The sequence below is a fragment of the Gopherus evgoodei genome, chromosome 3, assembly GCF_007399415.2.
Source record: "Gopherus evgoodei ecotype Sinaloan lineage chromosome 3, rGopEvg1_v1.p, whole genome shotgun sequence".
Lineage (NCBI taxonomy): Eukaryota > Metazoa > Chordata > Testudines > Testudinidae > Gopherus > Gopherus evgoodei.
Genome location: NC_044324.1, coordinates 74,080,831 through 74,100,776, shown reverse-complemented (window position 1 = coordinate 74,100,776; position 19,946 = coordinate 74,080,831). Strand labels below are relative to the sequence as shown.

The following is a 19,946-nucleotide window of genomic DNA, read 5'->3' as shown; positions in this document are numbered from 1 at the left end:
AAAACAATAGTTAAGAATAAAATTGTCAGACACATAGAAAAACATAAACTGTTGAGCAATAGTCAATATGGTTTCTGTAAAGGGAAATCGTGTCTTACTAATCTATTAGAGTTCTTTGAAGGGGTCAACAAACATGTGGACAAGGGGGATCCAATGGACATAGTATACTTAGATTTCCAGAAAGCCTTTGACAAGGTCCCTCACCAAAGGCTGTTACATAAATTAAGCTGTCATGGGATAAAAGGGAAGGTCCTTTCATGGATTGAGAACTGGTTAAAAGACAGGGAACAAAGGGTAGGAATTAATGGTAAATTCTCAGAATGGAGAGGGGTAACTAGTGGTGTTCCCCAAGGGTCAGTCCTAGGACCAATCCTATTCAATTTATTCATAAATGATCTGGAAAAAAGGGGTAAACAGTGAGGTGACAAAGTTTGCAGATGATACTAAACTTCTCAAGATAGTTAAGAGCAAAGCAGACTGTGAAGAACTTCAAAAAGATCTCACAAAACTAAGTGATTGGGCAACAAAATGACAAATGAAATTTAATGTGGATAAATGTAAAGTAATGCACATTGGAAAAAATAACCCCAACTATACATACAATATGATGGGGGCTAATTTAGCTACAACGAGTCAGGAAAAATATCTTGGAGTCATCGTGGACAGTTCTCTGAAGATGTCCACGCAGTGTGCAGAGGCAGTCAAAAAAGCAAACAGGATGTTAGGAATCATTAAAAAGGAGATAGAGAATAAGACTGAGAATATATTATTGCCCTTATATAAATCCATGGTACGCCCACATCTTGAATACTGTGTACAGATGTGGTCTCCTCACCTCAAAAAAGATATACTGGCACTAGAAAAGGTTCAGAAAAGGGCAACTAAAATGATCAGGGGTTTGGAGAGGGTCCTATATGAGGAAAGATTAAAGAGGCTAGGCCTCTTCAGCTAGGAAAAGAGGAGACTAAGGGAGGATATGATGGAGGTATATAAAATCATGAGTGATGTGGAGAAAGTGGATAAGGAAAAGTTATTTACTTATTCCCATAATACAAAACTAGGGGTCTCCAAATGAAATTAATAGGCAGCAGGTTTAAAACAAATAAAAGGAAGTTCTTCTTCACACAGCGAACAGTCAACTTGTGGAACTCCTTACCTAAGGAGGTTGTGAAGGCTAGGACTATAACAGCGTTTAAAAGAGAACTGGATAAATTCATGGTAGTTAAGTCCATAAATGGCTATTATCCAGGATGGGTAAGGAATGGTGTCCCTAGCCACTGTTTGCCAGAGGATGGAGATGGATGGCAGGAGAGAGATCACTTGATCATTGCCTATTAGGTTCACTCCCTCTGGGGCACCTGGCATTGGCCACTGTCAGTAGACAGATACTGGGCTAGATGGACATTTGGTCTGACCCAGTACGGCCATTATTATGTTCTTATGCTCTTCCTAGAGCAGATCTTTTAGAAAAACATCCAATCTTGATTTAAAAATGGTCACCAATGGAGAATGCACCATGACTGTTGGTAAATTGTTCCAGTGGTTAATTACTCTCACTGTTAAAAATTCACATCTTATTTCCAGTCTGAATTTGTCTAGCTTCAACTTCCAGACATTGGATCTTATTATACCTTTCTCTGCTAGATTGAGGAGCCTGTTATTAAATATTTGTTCCCCATTTAGATACTTATACACTGAATCAGGTCCTTCTAGTATGATCAGGCTAACCAGGCATATCTTCATTACCAACTTTAATTTGTCATAATACTAGAGAGCTAAGCTTTTTGGATCCATGACATTGTGCCCTCAGCCAAACAGGTTCTGTTCTGCTTCTCTCTCCTTCCCTACTGATTTTTGCTTCTTGCTCACTGTGTCCCCAAATATCTTGGATTGTGGATAAGCTGAGGATCCAAAGGATACTTGTTTACCTAATTGTCTTTATAGAGCCAGCCTCTTTTTCTACTACACCCAACCAAAGTCCATTACCTAATTAACACAACTGAATAACACATTGCTATTCCAAATTTACATTTATTGAGCAATAAGAATTAAATGTTTCAGTATAGTTTTATAAGCATTCCTCTCATGCAAGATACATAGTCAGACTTTGGAGCCTTGTGTAGAAGTCTGAACTATCTGGTATTTGTAGGAAGGGGGCCAGTGCCTCACACTGGGGAACAGTTCAGTCCTAGACAAGAAATCACTGGGTAACAATATTTTCCCCATTAATTGGCACAATTACATTTAAATGCAGAAACCTTTTTTTAAAAAGATTTATTTTTAGGAAGAGTACCATAGATATGCCACACAGCTGTCTACACCAAGAAAAACTGAACATTTTAAGGTTTGCCTGATGTGAGATATCTCAACTTCAAGTGCTCAATTTTGATGGGGGGGAGTGGGCCGGCTTTAATCACTATAGAGGTCCAACAGATTTTTGCAGTTTCTTTGCACAAAATAATTTTGTGCACAAAAGGCTGTTTATACGGTATCAGTATGTGTGCTGCATTGCAAAGTAGTTACAGCAGCTAACAGACAGTTCTTGTAGCACTTCTTTTTATGTTACCTATTTCTGAGGCACCATAAAATGCTAGCTCAGCAAGGTGAGACACTTTGACTTTAAAGCAGTGATAGTGGAGCCCCCAAGCATTTAAACTTTCACTGTCTTTGACTGAAATGGCAAATAAATATCACACACAAGTGAAGGTTATGAATATATTTTGAGATGAGAAAAGCATAAATGGTCAGATACATACATAAGACTTCAAAGTCCAGATCTCAGGTTCTTAGCAGTATTGGTGAGTTTGGTGGCTGGAAAGTCTCTCTGGAACACATCCACAGCTTGGATGGGCCATTCAGTCCTTTGTTCAGAGCTTCAGTTTACAGAAAAGTTACTCCAGAGGTAGGAAGCAGGATTGAAAACAAAATGGAGAAGATGCATCTGCCTTTTTATATCCTTTGCTATGTGGCTTGTACTTCCTTTGTCCCAAACACAAACATACAGCACATGGGCATGGAAAAGCAGAGTCCCCTGTCCACCGGCATGTCCCTACATGTCCTGCTGACTCATAGGTGTAACCCCTGCCTTCTCTCAATGGGTTCATTGTATATCTGATTGCCTTTGACAGACCATTAAGCAGGCTGGATAGTGCTGATGCCAATCTGTCTTGGGAGAGGTGTCACCCAGAAGCACAACACAAGTTTGAAATGCAAATATACTATACATATTTACAACTCACAATACAAGGATGATACTTACATATAAATGTGATTATCATATTTAGCGAATTATAACTTTTCCACAGAAACCTTACATGACATATCTGTAGGTCTCTACCAAATTCACGGCTGTGAAAAATGCATCACAGACCGTGAAATCTGTTTTTTTGTGTGCTTTTACCTTATACTATACTGATTTCATGGGGGAGACCAGTGTTTCTCAAATTGGTGGTCCTGACCCAATAGGGAGTTGCAGGATGAGGTCATGGTATTGCCACCTTTACTTCTGTGCTGCCTTCAGAGCTAGGTGGGTGGAAAGCGGCAGCTGTTGGTCAGATGCACAGCTCTGAAGGAAGCGCCCCTCCAGCACCAGCATAAAAGTAAGGGTGGCAATACCATATCATTCCTCCCTTCTGCACTGCTGCCTTTAGACCTGGACAGCCAGAGAGTGGTGTCTGCTGACTGAGGGCCCAGCTGTGCAGGCAGCAGCGCAGAACTAAGGGTCACCATACCATACCTTACTTCTGCATTGCTGCTGGCGGTGGCTCTGCCTTCAGAGCTGGGCTCCTGGCCAGCAGCCATGGCTCTCCAGCTGCCCAACTCTGAAGGCAGTGCCACCACCAGCAGCAGCGTAGAAGTAAGAGTAGCAGTACTGCAATCCCCACTACAATAGCCTTGCGACCCCCCCGACACACACCTTTTTGGGTCAAGATCCCTACAATTACACCACCATGAAATTTCAGATTTAAATAGCTGAAATCATGAAATTTACAATTTTTAAAATCCTAAGACCATGAAATTGACCAAAATGGACTGTGAATTTGGCAGGGCCCTACATATCTGGTAAGACTCATTACAATTTTACAGTATTGGTATCAATATCATAAAGTGTCTCACATATTCTATATTGCATCACACAGTCTAAGAGTCACTGAAAGTTCTTGTAGCACTTCTCTTTGTTACCTATTTCTGAGGCACCTATTTCTTTCATATCTAAGTCCATCAGTCTATGTGAAGTGAGTCAATCCAATTCCTAAAGGATAAATGTCTCTGTTATACAAATCACCAGCGTAATTGACTCTAATTTGCATCCTTGCTGTCATTTTGAGCCGAGTAATGAGACTGAATGGGCATAGAAGTTGACTTACCTTACCAACCCAAATAGTGTTCCCTCTGTGTCATGCTTGTGGCAGAGTAGCAGGACTGTATGGGGAAGCTAGCACTGTTTTTTCTTAGGTTTTCATTACACAAGCTGTAACTGTTCTGTTAGTAGAGAGTATGTTGCTTTTCCATGGACGCTGTTGATAAGTTCTAAATCTACTTTATTTTCAAGTATTGCTGTAGCATTGTTTTTTCTTACCAATGGTTAAATTCAAGGAAATTTGGGAATCCAGACAATGTACAGGGAAGAGAAAATCTATGTAGTATCCATAAAATAGCTGACAGCTCAGATTGAAATACACAGATAAATTATCCAGAAATAACATGCATAAATGCTCAGAACACAGACTGAATTTGGGACTGTTCATACAGGTCAACAACCATGTCAGAAATAAAATAATTAATGCTGGGGAAAAGGAAAATGCTGGAAGAAAATAAACAAGTTCGTTCAGAAAATGACAGGCTTAAAAGATGCAGAAATTTCTCACATAACCAATAGTGCCTTTCCTCCAACAGACTCAGATTTCTGCTACATAATGCATACTCAAACATTAGTGCAAATCTGTTTGATCTTTGCTAACATGAGACATGCTTTGACAAAGTGGTGGTAATCTGTGTTTTTTGTCCCACAAAGCACTTTTCAGATGGATCCAGCTGCCGAGTGAAACTGATTAGTAATCTCTAAAATAGAGTGCAAAAGAAACTGTGAAAGGAGTAGACGTATGTTGACGGTATATCCTCTAGATTAGAGAGAGAGATGCTATTCACTTTCTACTCCTGGGGTAATTCTGTGCCAAAACATTAAAAAACCTGTGCACAATCTTTTAACATTTTGCAAAATTCTGCATATTTTATTTGTCAAAATAACACAATATAATCATGCCAGTTTCAGTTATTTTGGTAATTCATTTCAAAATGCCTTTCAGCAAGTATGTCTGTAACAATAACAACAAAGTTTCAGGAAATGTATTTTGATAGATTCCTTGCTAGGCATATTAATACAGAACTTAGCAAAACTTATTTCTGGTACTCCTCAGAAGTGGTGCAAAAGCTTGGGGGAATCAGAGGTAATTGTGCGGCTGAGGGAGAGGGAAGTAAATGCTGGGAAGGAGTCTGGGAGTAAACCTGAAGAGTTGTTGGTGTGGGTGAGGGAAGTATGGAGGTTATTTTGGGGGAGGGGGATTGTTGGGGACCCTCCCCTAGGCAGACCCTCGCTGACCCCTAGCCTCTCTCGTTCAGTCAGGAACATCTGTCCCCATCCCCATGTGTCTGTGGACCCCCGTTCAGCCATCCTGTTCCCATGTGGCCTTGCACTCCTATTCCCATTTAGCCCCTCCCCCAGTCTGTCCCCCTCACTAGCCCTTCTGAACCCCACTTTATATGCCCCACACCCCCACTCCTCTCCCCCGCCATATCCCAGGCCACTGTGAGGAACGCAGCCAGCTGCTGGCTGCTACTGCCGGTGAGCCTGCAGCTCTCTATTCTGGTGCCACAACAGCCCCTGATGGGCAAAAAGTGTAACTGCAGCACCTCAGACTCAGACTTTAAGGTCAAAAGGGACCATTGTGATCATCTAGTCTGACCTCCTGCACAATGCAGGCCACAGAATCTCACCCACCCACTCCTGTAACAACCCCCTAACCTATGTCTGAGTTATCGAAGTCCTCAAATCGTGGTTTAAAGACCTCAAGGTGCAGAGAAGCCTCCAGCAAGTGACCCGTGCCCCACGCTGCAGAGGAAGGCAAAAAACCTCCAAGACCTCTGCCAAACTGCCCTGGAGGAAAAATCCTTCCCGACCCCAAATATGGCGATCAGTTAAACCCTAAGCATGTGGGCAAGACTCACCAGCCAGCACCCAGGAAAGAATTCTGTAGTAACTCAGATCCCACCCCACCTAACATCCCATCACAGACCATTGTGTATGTTTACCTGCTAATAATCAAAGATCAATTAATCCCCAAAATTAGGCTATCCCATCATACCATCCCCTCCATAAACTTATCAAGTTTAGTCTTGAAGGCAGATATGTCTTTTGCCCCCACTACTCCCCGTGGAAGGCTGTTCCAGAACTTCACTCCTCTGATGGTTTGAAACCTTCATCTAATTTCAAGTCTAAACCTCCTAATGTCCAGTTTATATCCATTTGTTCTTGTGTCCACATTGGTACTAAGCTTAAATAATTCCTCTCCCTCTCTGATATTTATCTCTCTGATATATTTATAAAGAGCAATCATATCTCCACATAGCCTTCTTTTGGTTAGGCTAAACAAGCCAACTCTTTGAGTCTCATTTCATAAGACAGGTTTTCCATTCCTCGGATCATCGTAGTAGCCTGTCTCTGTACCCGTTCCAGTTTGAATTCATCCTTCTTAAACATGGGAGACCAGAACTGCACACAATATTCCAGATGAGGTCTCACCAGTGCCTTGTATAACGGTACTAACACCTCCTTATCTTTACTGGAAATACCTTGCCTGATGCATCCCAAGACCACATTAGCTTTTTTAACAGCCATATCACATTGGCGGCTCGTAGTCCTCCTGTGATCAACCAATACTCCAAGGCCTTTCTCCTCTGTTACAATTGATATGTCCCCAATTTATAACCAAAATTCTTGTTCTTAATCCCTTGCACTTTTCACTATTACATTTCACCCTGTTACTATTATTCCAGTTTACAAGGTCATCCAGGTCTTCCTGTATGATATCCTGGTCCTTCTCTGTATTAGCAATACCTCCCAGCTTTGTGTCATCCGCAAACTTTATTAGCACATTCCCACTTTTTGTGCCAAGGTCAGTAATAAAAAGATTAAATAAGATTTGGTCCCAAAACTGATCCCTGAGGAACTCCATTAGTAATCTCCTTCCAGCCTGACAGTTCATCTTTCAGTATGACCCGTTGTAGTCTCCCCGTTAACCAGTTCCTTATCCACCTTTCAATTTTCATATTGATCCCCATCTTTTCCAATTTAACTAATAATTCCCCATGTGGAACCGTATCAAATGCCTTACTGAAATCGAGGTAAATTAGATCCACTGCATTTCCTTTGTCTAAAAAATCTGTTACCTTCTCAAAGAAGGGGATCAGGTTGGTTTGGCACGATCTACCTTTTGTAAAACCATGTTGTATCTTGTCCCAATTACCATTGACCTCAATGTACTTAACTACTTTCTCCTTCAAATTTTTTTCCAAGACCTTGCATACTACAGATGTCAAACTAACAGGCCTATAGTTATTCGGATCACATTTTTCACTTTCTTAAAAATAGGAACTATGTTAGCACTTCTCCAGTCATACAGTACAATCCTGAGTTTACTGATTCATTAAAAATTCTTGCTAATGGATTTGCAATTTCATGTGCCAATTCCTTTAATATTCTTGGATGAAGATTATCTGGGCCCCTCGATTTAGTCCCATTAAGCTGTTCGAGTTTGGCTTCTACCTCGGATGTGGTAATGTCTACCTCCATATCCTCACATTAGTGTACAAACATCTTAATTTTTGCTGTTTCACTTCACTGACGTTCTTTACCTGATTAGGCATAGACATTCTACCACCACTGTCACCTGTTAGACTGGTATCTACACTACTCTTCCTCCTTATGTCCATTCTCCTACCCACAGCTATATCCTTTCTTACTTTGTTTTCTTCCCTCTCAGTGTTAAATTCCAGCATGGAGATTACCTGGACATCTCCCAACCATATCCCCCAAATTTCTAGTTTAAAGCTCTCTTAATCAGTTGTGCCAGCCTCCATCCTAGAAGTCTATTTCCCTCCTTACTCAGGTGAAGTCCATCCCGAGAGAACAGGCCTCTGTCCATGAATGCTTCCCAGTGGCCATACATCCCAAAGCCCTCCTTACAGCACCACTGCCTGAGCCATCTGTTGATTGCCATAATCTTGTCACACCTTTGTTGCCCTTCTCTAGGAACAGGCAGAATCCCACTGAAGATCACCAGAGCCTCGATTTCCTTAAGTGTCTTGCCCAGCCTGGCATGGTCTCCCTTGTTACATTCCAGCGAGAATCTAGCTGTATCATTTGTTCCCACATGAAGGACAATCAGCGGATTCTTTCACGCTCCCGTTAGGATCCTTTTCAGCCTCAGGTCCACATCCCGTATCTTAGCACCTGGCAGACAGCACACCCTTCTGTTCTCCGGCTCAGCTCTAGTTACAGGCCTGTCTATTCTTCTCAGTAAGGAGTCCCCAATCACGTAGATCTGCCTTTTCCTGGTGATGGTGCGATTCTCCAGTCTATCCCCTGTTCCCTCTGGCTGCAAGTCCTCTCGATTTCTATTGTCCCTTGCAATCCTCCGCAATCGATCCCGTATCCTCCTGGGGCTCATATTTGGTGGTGTTGTCTCCATTGACTCTTCCCCTCTTCCTGTAGGACTAGCTGCTCTTTTCTTCTTCCTTGCCCTCTCACCTTCAGCGACTACCTGCTGTGTGCCTTCTTCATTTTCCAACTCTGCAAACCTGTTCCTGAGCTCTATTTCTTCTTCACTGGTCCATCTTTTCCTCTGCCTGGTTCTCTATCACATGGTTCCACTGTCCACTTTCCTCACCCAGCAGTCTCCCCTCATAGTTCCTTGGTCCTGCTTCCATCTGCAAGTCTGAGCTTTTCCCTTCAGCCTCCTCATGTCTTTGCTCCATCATCTGCTTGAACCACCTTCTAAACTCAACTAGAGTTTCCATCTGCATCTCCAATCCTTGGATCTTTTCTTCCATCCGCTCTATCAGGCGGCACTTCATGCAGACAAAACTCTTTTCAGGTACCACCTCCAGGGTCATGTACATGCCACAGCTTCCACTGTGTCTTCCACTGCTGCCTCTATATTAGGTCATAGCCTTCCCACCTAAAACCTGTTAGTCCAGGAAACACAAACCAAAGCAAACCACCACCACCTACAGCAAAACAAACCCCCAACGGGTGCCAGAACACCGGCAGACCACCACCCACTCCCTTCACTAGCCTGTCTATTCGTCTGCCTAGGTCTCTTAGCCTCCCCCGCAAACTCCCACTGAAATTCCCCTGTTTACAGCTCTGTTTGGTGGCTCCTGTGCTGCTGCAGCTGTCTATGGTAAAATGTATTTTCTGTGGAGAAAAAAAATCTGCTGGAGATATGAATTCTGTGCTTATGCAGTGGCACAGAATTCCCCCAGGAGTAATTTTCTGAAGATTCTAGAAGGACTCTAAAAGGAGAAGGGAGAACATATGTGGTGAATGTTAGTGTTTGTGAGTAAGGGACTTGTATAATAGGACTGGAAGGGACCTCGAGAGGTCATCTAGTCCAGTCCCCTTTACTCGTGGCAGGACAAAGTACTATCTAGATCATCCCTGACAGGTGTTAGTCTAACCTGCTCTTAAAAATCTCAGAAGATGGAGATTCCACAACCTGACTAGGCAATTTATTCCAGTGCTTATCCACCTTGACAGTTAGGAAGTTTTTCCTAACATCCAACCTAAATCTCCCTTGCTGCAATTTAAGCGTATTGCTTCTTGTCCTATCCTTAGAGGTTAACAAAAGCAACCTTTTATGTACTTGAAAACTGTTATCATGTCCCCTCTTTTCCAGACGAAACAAACCCAACTTTTTCAATCTTCCCTCCTGGGTCATGTTTTCTAGACCATTAGTCATTTTTTGTCACTCTTCTCTGGATTCTCTTCTATTTGTCCACATCTTTCCTAGAGCTAGGCTTAGTACAATTAGCTAGTGTATAAAGTATGTCTCCTCTTTCCCTGTCTCCTCCCGAGACACCTTTGAGAGTGTGTCTCATTCCTTCTTTGCAAAAGCCTTGCTACAGTTTTCTAATACTGGGCCTCTAACAAACTGCAATAGTTGTGCTCAGTTGTATCAAATATTAAGTGTTATCTGGTGTGAACAAACAGGGGCTGCAGTAAGTCTATCACCAAACTTAATTTAGCTTGTTGTCTTAACTTAAGGTCACGTAGGTCTCCAACTATGAAAGGCTAGCACAAACTACTAACCAGTAGCAGCACTTAATTCCTACTTTTATAAGTACACTAGATACTGTGTATAAGAGTCCAAAGATACATCAAAGTGAGTGTTAGGTTTATTTTCTTAGCTGCTTTTATTAAACTTGACTGCCAGTTCAAACAGCAACTAGGTCTTTGGGGAAAAACAATTGGAATTCCTTGGAGGACAGTACAAAGTAATACATTTAATGAGCGACATACAAAGGAAACTGAAATAATATACTCAAAGAGAGCAAAAGAATTCTTTTAGCTCACTTGTGAACGTTAATTCCATTTTGGCAATTCATGTCTCTACTGCCATGGCCAAGTGAATAAATGAAAAGGGGAGAGACTTGAATGTTTTTTTGTACTGTGCCTAGCACAACAGTGCCTTATCTTGTTTGGGGCCTTGGGGTACCACAGCACAAACATTCAGTGATTGGATTAATAATAATAGAGTGAAAAGAATTGAGATTTCTCAAAACTTTCCTTTAATTTAGACTTCTAGCACTTTTGTGCCAGCAATTAATATGGAGAAATCTAATTCCTATTATCAGATCTTTTTATTAGTTTTATTTTCCAAACAAGGATTGGCTAGAGCCTTTGCCACTCTTGGTAATTGGGCCTGTCTCATCTTCAGTAAACTCTAATGTGCTACCCATTCCCTCTCTGTTTGTTTTAGCTTTATCCAATCTGTTTTAAATACTCTTTCTTTCTCTCGTTCCTTGGCTTTTCCAGTGGGAAGTCTCTCAACTGCCATCCTGTCTTCAGGACTAGACTGTTTCAACACAATTTGCTTGACACATCACTGAAATATAAAATTAGAAAAATCATCCATTAGCTACCGGAACAATAGTTTTTGGCTGTTTCTTCTTTTTTTTAGCAGAAGGAACATGCACTGCCACAAAGGAAATGCAGATTCACAGTTCTGTTGCTCCTAACATAGATCACAAGAAATTCTGCATCATGTATACAACCCTTGATTTATCTCCACTGAAGCTTACAGTACTTTGAACACTAAAGATTATTTAACATAAAACATTAATTCACATCCATTAAAGATTTGTTAGAATCTACTTCTAAATTGTCATACTCTAGTAAACATCAAGCTTCATGATTTATGTGGCCTAATGTCACCTATTCATAGCTGGTCAGGTTTAAATCCGGAGTAACAGAACAAGTTAAAGCTGCTGGTATATTCTATAAATAAACTATTCTCTATCCACAGATGTGGCTTTTAAATTCTGACACTTTATTGGTGGAATCTTTGGGAAATTCAGCATCCAGCAGTGTTTTTACATTGCTTGAAGATAATTTGAGGCCTGATTCCAAGTCTTCAGGCACATGGAATGCAGTCAAAGTTCTTTATCATCCCTGCATTAAAAACAGGAATAAGGAGTAAGTATCAGCTCTTCTTTTATGGAGTTCTGTTCTTTGTTTGGGTTCACAGTCCATAACAACAGTGTTTCTCCAATGAGCCTTCTAGGTACACTTTAGACCAGGGGTGGGGAACCTTTTTTCTATCAGGGGCCACTGACCCACAGAAAAAAATCAGTTGTGGGCCACACACAGCCCTGCAGTGGGGAGGGAGGCGGGGGCTCGGGGCTCCCCCTAGGCTCTGGGGTGGGGGTTAGAAATGAGGGGTTCAAGGTATAGGAGGGGGATCTGGGCTGATGCATGGGGTTGGGGTGTGGGAGGGGGTGAGGGTGAGGGCTCCAGCTGGGGGTGTGGGCTCTGGGGTGCGGCTGGGAATGAGGTGTTTGGGGTACAAGAGGGGGCTCTTGGCTCTGGGCTTGAGCCAAGGGGGTTGGAGTGCGAGAGCAGGCTCGGAGCTGAGGCAGGGGGTTGGGGTATGGGTGCGGGAGGTAGAGTGTGAGAGAGGGTTCCGACCTGGGGTGCTGGCTCTGGGCAGTGCTTACCTCAGGTCGGCGGCACAGCGGGGCTAAGGCAGACTCCCTGCCTGCCCTGGTTCCACGCTGCTCCCAGAAGCGGCTGCCATGTCTGGCTGCCAGGTGGCTCTGTGCAGTGTGCATTATGGGTGCCACCCCCTCAGGTCCTATTGGTCATGGTTCCCGGCCAATGGGAGCCGTGTAGCTGGGGCCAGAGGCAGCAAGCGGAGCTTCCTTGATTGCCCCTGCACCTTGGGGCTGGACATGCCAGTCACTTCCGGCGAGCTGCGTGGAGCCAACTGGACTTTTACAGCCTGGCAACCCTAGCTTCGCCCCCCAGTGGGGCAAGTCAGTGCTTGCGGCTCCAGCCCCGCCAGCGGGAGCACTGAGGCCTGGCAGTGGGGAGACTTGCTGCAGGCCAGATGAAATGAAGCAGCGAGCCGGATCTGGCCCACAGGCGGTAAGTTCCCCACCCCTGTATTAAGCCAATGAGAATTTGGTAGCTAAATTCCTGCACCCCACTTTGAAAATGTAGGGACCAGAACTGCATTATTAATTGAGCTACATTAGTATTACAAAACAGGTAGCTAATTGTTTTGCCTTGACACAGTATAATATGCTCTATTTTTCATGGTTTCCTTTTCATGTTAATTAACCATACACACATAGCCTGATTCTCTCCCTGGCTTCCACCAGCAGAAGCTGGAAGGACCCAGGATGCGAGTTCTAAGTAATGGAAAGTCTACCTGAAGCTAGACAAACACACTGGCACAAGATGCCCACAAACTGCCGCGACATTTGGGGGCCTGGAGCAAGCTATTACAGCTCATAAAGTAGGCAAAGCTGATCAGGGCAGGGCAAACGCAACATGTGTCAGTTCAGCACATCTCTTTAGTATCCTCCACCTGCACGACTCCTGTGGTGTCCTGCCCGGAATTTAAAGCTGCTCTCCCCTCGGAAGAATGCCTGTTGGATGGTAGAGGTGATACTTCTGCCTGTTCTTACCTGGTGGCAATCCTACCCCCTCTGTACAATTTGCACTTTGCAATTTTCATCTGTCTGTTGCAGCTCTGAAACGATGCCTTGTTATGTGTATGGTCTGTTTAAGTCCTCTATTTTTAAGCCAAGAGATCCTCAATTCCACATGCTTTTCCTGAAATAGTTACAGTAAACAAGCACGTTGATTGCCTAAATATCCATGAGCAACATATGTAAAAATATAAATGTGTGAGGAAACCACTTCATATTCTTGCTAAATAGTAAATTAATAGATTATTTAGTAAGGTGAAAGAGTTTTACAATTAAGTTCTTTTCAAATATGATTTTACAGGTTCTGTGTGTGTGTGTGTGTGTGTGTGTGTGTGTGTGTGTGTGTGTGTGTGTGTGTGTGTGTGTGTGTGTGTGTAAAATTGTAACTTGCTTTGAATCTAATGGTAAGTTGTTTTTTTTTAAATTCAAACTTAATGCTGTACATTAGTTTTTCTTGGATATGTCCAAGTCTCCTAGAGTTTTCATAAAGAAAACATTTGACTTCTGCAGGCTCTGAAGTGTCAATTAATGAAGAAAAACACTGCCAGTGTTATATTTAGTTAAGGTTACAATCATGTGTTTAATAGCATCATTTTATATTTAAGCCTGTAAGTGGTGGTGGATAAAGTTGCTAGAATATTATATTTGCCAATTACTTCAGTGTTTGCACAGCTGACGGAATAGGATTTGTTGAGTAATTTGTATTTCTTCTATTAGCTCTATTATGGTAGAGCAGAAAGCATATATGAATAGTGGTTTGGGTTTGGTTTTTTTTCCCCTTAAACTCTTGAGGAAAAAAAAAGTGTCGGATTAAATAGATATTATAAAACTTACCAGAAAACACCATATCTTGTGATCCTATTTTATAAAAGAAAAATATGAATCTCTCAAAAACTTGTGAGAATTTCTGATATTTATCATGGTATTTCCACAGATTGTATAGTGACTGCATCCCCAATATACATAAAAACAATTCAAATACTGAATATTTTGAACATACTCTTCCATCTAATTCATAGAATGCTCAGATACTGTGAGCAGTGCTTATTTGTGGAGGAAAGATCTATTTCCTACAGAGTGATGTGATAATTAAAATTATTAATGCAGAAGGTATTGGAAAACATATTGCTGCATGTGATATAGAGGCTATTTAGTGGCCCTAAATCTCTGTTATAGTAGTCTCATGTATACTGCTTAAACTTCAAATGAGGAATACAGGTCTGTCGCATCTTATGCGCATTTAACATGCGCGATTTCAGCTTTGCGCAGTTGAGAGAAAGGAAAAAAAAAATGGACGATTCCACCAGCGTGAGACGTGAATCTGCTATTCTCACTAAAATATTTGGGGGGGGGGGGACTTGATGGAAACAGCGTGTCTTTAGGCCTGTGATAAGGGTCTCCTCTATAGTAACACTGGAGAGTTGGCAAAAAAAAAAAAAAAAAAAAGTTTAAATAGTGTCTCTGCCCCGGAGTGAGTGTGAGATGGGAGAACAGCAAATCTGCTGTTCCCATTATAGTACTCAGTCCCCCTGTGCCTCTAATACTGCGCGCATCTCGCCGCACTGAGTGAGATTCTGCTGTGCCTGTACTGTTTAAAAAGACAGTATGTATTTTTTATACTGTATAACATGGCCCCTAAACCCAAGGCACCTACTTCATCTGGTGCTCAACAGAAGAAACAGCAATGTGTTCCAACGCTAGAGGAAAAACTGGCCGTGTTGGACTTATTGAGAGACAGTATGTACGTCGCCAACGTGGCACATAAATATAGCCGCAATGTATCTAGCATCCGTATCATCATGATTCGAGAGACAGAAATTCGTCAAGCCATGGCATCAAGTGCTCCAGTATCTGCTAAGGTGACGAGCCAAGTGTGTGATAAGACTTCAGTGAAGACTGAAAAGGCATTAAACTTATGGCTGGAAGACATGAACCATAAACGTGTGCCTATTGATGGCAACATGTTGCAAGAAAAAGCTCTTTGCATCTATGTGCTGTTCAAACCTCCCACTGAAGAGGGACAGCCTTCTGATAAGAAGGAATTCAAAGCCAACCAAGGTTAACTTAACAGTTTTAGGAACCACTTCAACCTCAAAAATGTGCAGACTACTGTGAAGTTGCATCTGCCAATGAGGACGCAGCAAAAACCTACCCTGAACAATTAAAGAAAATCATAGAGGAATGGGGCTATCTTCCAGAACAAGTTTGTAATGCTGACGAGATTGGGCTCTTGCGGAAAAAAATTCCCACTTGCACTTACATTTCAAAATCAGAAAAACAAGCCCCTGGCTTCAAAGCAGCTAAAGACCATGTAACTGTGTTGCTTTGTGGCAATGTGGCCGGGCATTTAATAAAGCCGAGCTTGCTCTACAGGGATGCAAATCCCCGTGCACTAAAAGGCAAGAACAAAAGTCTCCTGCCTGTGTTCTGGCAATCAAATAAAAAGGCTTGGGTGATGGCAGCATTATTTCTGGATTGGTTCCACAAGTGTTTCATTCTGGAGGTCAAGCAGTACCTTGAAGAAAAAGGACTTGACTTTAAAGTTTTGCTGATCGTAGACAATGCTCCTGGCCATCCTGCGGCACTTCGGTTTGTGCATAGCGACGTTGAAGTCGTCTTTCTCCACTCTCCCCTCCCCATACCACTTCCATCCTCCAACCTCTCGACGTCATTAGCTGTTTCAAGGCCACGTACACGAGGCTTACATTCTCATGGATCCTTACCGCTATGGATGCTGATCCCAATGTTAACGTGATGGAGTGTTGAAAGTCCTTCAACATTGCTGATTGCATCACTTATATTAAACAGGTAATGGATGCAATCAAGCCTGAAACAGTCAATGCATGTTGACTGGAAAGAATGTGTGAATGATTTTAAGAGTTTCCCGACCATTGACAGAGAAGTGAAATGCATTGTTCAGGTGGCCAGGCAAGTGGGTGGTGATGGCTTCGTTGACATCCTCAAGGAAGAAATTGAGAAATTAACTGAGGGCCATAAGAAACATTGACTAACGAAGAGTTAGAGGAACTGATAAAATCATCTACAGAAGACGAAGATGATGACGAACAGGAAGAGCCAGCAACTTGGAATTTTCATAAATTTTTTGAAGTGTTCCAAGCAGCGAAACACTTGAATGATTTAATTTCTGAATATGATCCCTTTATGGAATAAAGCCTCAAAATCACACGTAGTATTACAAATGATTTGAGACCATACCAAGAAATGTTTGAGGAGCTCAAGAGACAACAGCGACAGTTGCCAGTCACCATGTTTTTAAAGAAAAAACAACCAGCAGCAGCAGAGCCTACACAATCAACTTCTCGAGCTGAACCAGAGCCAACCACTTCGTCTACGACTCGCTCTCCATCACCCAAGCCTGGCTTATCGTCTCCTGGATCGACATCAAGCCCTGACGACTCAATAATAGTGTTGTCGGGGAAGAGGAAGACTAATCATTGGAGTATGTACAGTACAAGACTAGTGACTGTTCAGGTTTATACTGTATTGTTTTCATTTTTTATTCTTTCATTCTTCTGTCTCTTATTAAAAATACTGTAAAATTATATTTTGTATATGTAGTCTTTATTATATACTGTACTGTACATTGCCGTATACAATACATAGTACTTTATGGGTGATTTAAGGGATTTTCAAGAGTCATTTTGACAATACACAGTTTTCGCTTTATGCACTGACTGTGGAACGTAACCCCTATGTAAGATGCAACAGACCTGTACTGCTGGAATCAGTGCAGTTTCTCAAAACAGAAGAAATTGTATATCAATGACTTGAAATAGTAAATATTTGCATTTTCAGCTGGTTTGCATTTTTTATTCTGTATCCAAGAGAAGATTTGTCTAATAATCTGATTAGTCTGGCATAATGCATAGATAACAGCCATATATACTTATTGACTTGCAGTTTGGATACATTGATATCCAAATCCTATTGTGGATTGTTTACAAAAACAAGAATGCACATCATTTAGGGATGCAGAGGCAAAGAAAAATGTCAGAAATTAGAAAAGAGGGAGGTTCTTTTCTGTCAAAGGCTCCATCACAGAACTTTATTTGAGGCCTTGCTGCCAGGAGTATGTGCAAGTGTCTCTTCCTCTAGTGGATTGGGTGTAGAAAGTCTATTTTCAAAGATTAATTAGAATTTATTCTTGGGGTCATTCAGGGTACATCTACACAGCAAAACAAAATAAAACATCCACTTGTGGCAGGAGTGGTTTGAGCATTGGCCTGCTAAACCCAGGGTTGTGAGTTCAATTCTTAAGGGGGCAATTTGGGGATTGGTCCTGCTTTGAGCAGGTGGTTGGACTAGATGATCTCCTGAGGTCCCTTCTAACCCTAATAATCTATGATTCTATGAGGAAGTCTGAGAGCCAAGGTCAACTGATTCGGGCTTGCATTGCAGGGTTTAAAATAGCAGTGTAGTCATTCAGGCTCAAGCTGGAGTGCTGAAAACCAGCGAGCGTTTCAGAGCCCAGGCTACAGCCTAAGACCATACATCTACACTTCTATTTTTGGTCCCACAGTGTGGACCTGTCATGGTATAATTCCTCACTCTGAACCTTAGCGTCCAAAAGATGGGGTACCAGCATGAATTCCTCTAAGCTCAATTACCAGCTTAGTACTTGTAGCGCTGCCACCAACCAGGAATTCCAGTGCCTGGTACACTCTGATCCCCCCAAAACCTTGCCCAGGGACCTCCAAGACCCAGACCCTCTGGATTTAACATAAGGAAAGTAAACCATTTCCCTCACCGTTGCCTCTCCCAGGCTTCCCCTCCCTGGGTTACCCTGGAAGATCATTGTGATTCAAACTCCTTGAATCTTGAAACAGAGAGGAAAATTCACCTTCCTCCCAGACTCTCCCTGAGAGAGAAAGTAATCCTAACACAGAGAAAATTAACCTTTCTCTCCCCCTTCCCTCCTTTCTCCCCACCAATTCCCTGGTGGATCCAGACCCAGTCCCCTGGGGTGTCACCAGAATAAAAAAAAATCAGGTTCTTAAACAAGAAAGCTTTTAATTAAAGAGGGAAAACAGTAAAAATTATCTTTGTAATTTTCAGATGGAATAGGTACAGGGTCTTTCAGCTATAGACACTGGGTATAGCTTCCCAGCCTAAGTATATAAGTACAAATTAAAATCTTTTCAGCAAAATACACATTTGCACTCCTCCCAGCCAAATACACATTTGCAAATAAAGAAAACAACCATAAGCCTAACTCGCTTTATCTACCTAGTACTCACTATTCTGAACTTATAAGAGCCTGTATTGGAGAGATTGGAGAGAAACCTGGTTGCACGTCTGGTCCCTCTGAGCCGTCAGAGTGAACAACAACCAAACACTAACAGCACACACACAAACTTCCCTCCCTCAAGATTTGGAAGTATCCTATCCCCTGATTGGTCCTCTGGTCAGGTGACAGCCAGGCTCACTGTTCTTGTTAACCCTTTCCAGGCAAAAGAGATATAAAGCACTTTTTTTCTATTAACTCTTACTTATCTGTTTATGACAAGACCAAAGTCAGTTTTCCCTGGCTCTGAGATTTGCTGCCATAGGGTTTTTATTTTACTGTGTAGACATACCTTCAGTGGCTGCCAGATAGTCATGACTGAGATCTTGAAATGCGCACTCTGACTCAGCTCGCAGACACATCAAGAGCAGAAAGATGATGAGGGATGACAACAGTAACAATTGTTCCAATTTATCTTCCCTATTAGGGCATTTGCTTTAGTTATTTTTTTAAAATATGTGTGTTGTCAGTAACTTTAAATAGCACAGTCTGTTTATGGGTCTGGTGTCTGAAAATGTTGTATTTTTTTTTGAGCTGCTCAATACTTAGGAATGTTACCTTTTTACTATCATTTTTCTCCTTTTAGCATGAGTTGAAATCAGAAGAACTTGACTTATCTGAGCATGTGACTAATTGCCCTTCAGGAAACCATGCAGAAAAACAAAACATACAAACTTAACTATCTTCTCAACATCTCTCCTTATTCAGATTTTCAGTGGATATTACTGTGATCTTATTGCTTGTCTTTTTCTTCTCTGAAGACTTCAGATTCCCTCTGCTTTATGCAATCTTTTGTGCTAACTGCTCCACTTAAAATATTTTTAAACAGACAAAAGAAAAAACACGTCTGTTTTCTTAAGTCAATAAACCAGGAATTATGAAATACTCTTTGTTTCTGTCTCATACTTAACATCTCTCACTGGTGCAAAAAGGTCTGTTGCATGATGGAAACCAAGATTGTTCTTATATGCTGTAGCCCTTTTCATGTATGTGGTATCCCAGAGTGTTCTCCAGAGCAGTGAATTACACACCCGTTGTGAATTGACTCTAGTCCTGAAGCTTGGACGGTGTTGCTTAGTATTACCTCTGGCTCAGTTGTTAGAATGTGGGGCTATCTGAGCCTTTTAGGGGCACTTTGACATATTTCCTATCCCAGGGATCAGCAACCTTTCAGAAGTGGTGTGCCTAGTCTTCATTTATTCACTTTAAGGTTTCGCGTGCCAATAATACATTTTAAACCTTTTTAGAAGGTCTCTTTCTATAAGTCTATAATATATAACTAAACTATTGTTCGATGTAAAGTAAATAAAGTTTCAGAATGTTTAAGAAGCTTCATTTAAAATTAAATTAAAATGCAGAGCCCCCT

General features: G+C 41.8%; 1 protein-coding gene across 4 annotated transcripts in view; it reads left to right on the top strand.

Moving 5' to 3' along the window:
* Positions 1–19,946, top strand: part of LOC115648351 (E3 ubiquitin-protein ligase E3D-like) — a 133,719-nt gene that overhangs the window by 36,162 nt on the left and 77,611 nt on the right. For 2 of the 4 annotated variants that reach the window (XM_030555811.1, XM_030555810.1), the window contains exon 8: positions 11,586–11,755. In XM_030555811.1, the coding sequence (XP_030411671.1) occupies positions 11,586–11,755 (170 nt within the window). Of the gene's footprint in view, positions 1–11,585; positions 11,756–12,942; positions 13,580–19,166; positions 19,466–19,946 lie in introns of those variants that run through there. The other 2 variants (XM_030555813.1, XM_030555812.1) reach the window with 2 other exon arrangements.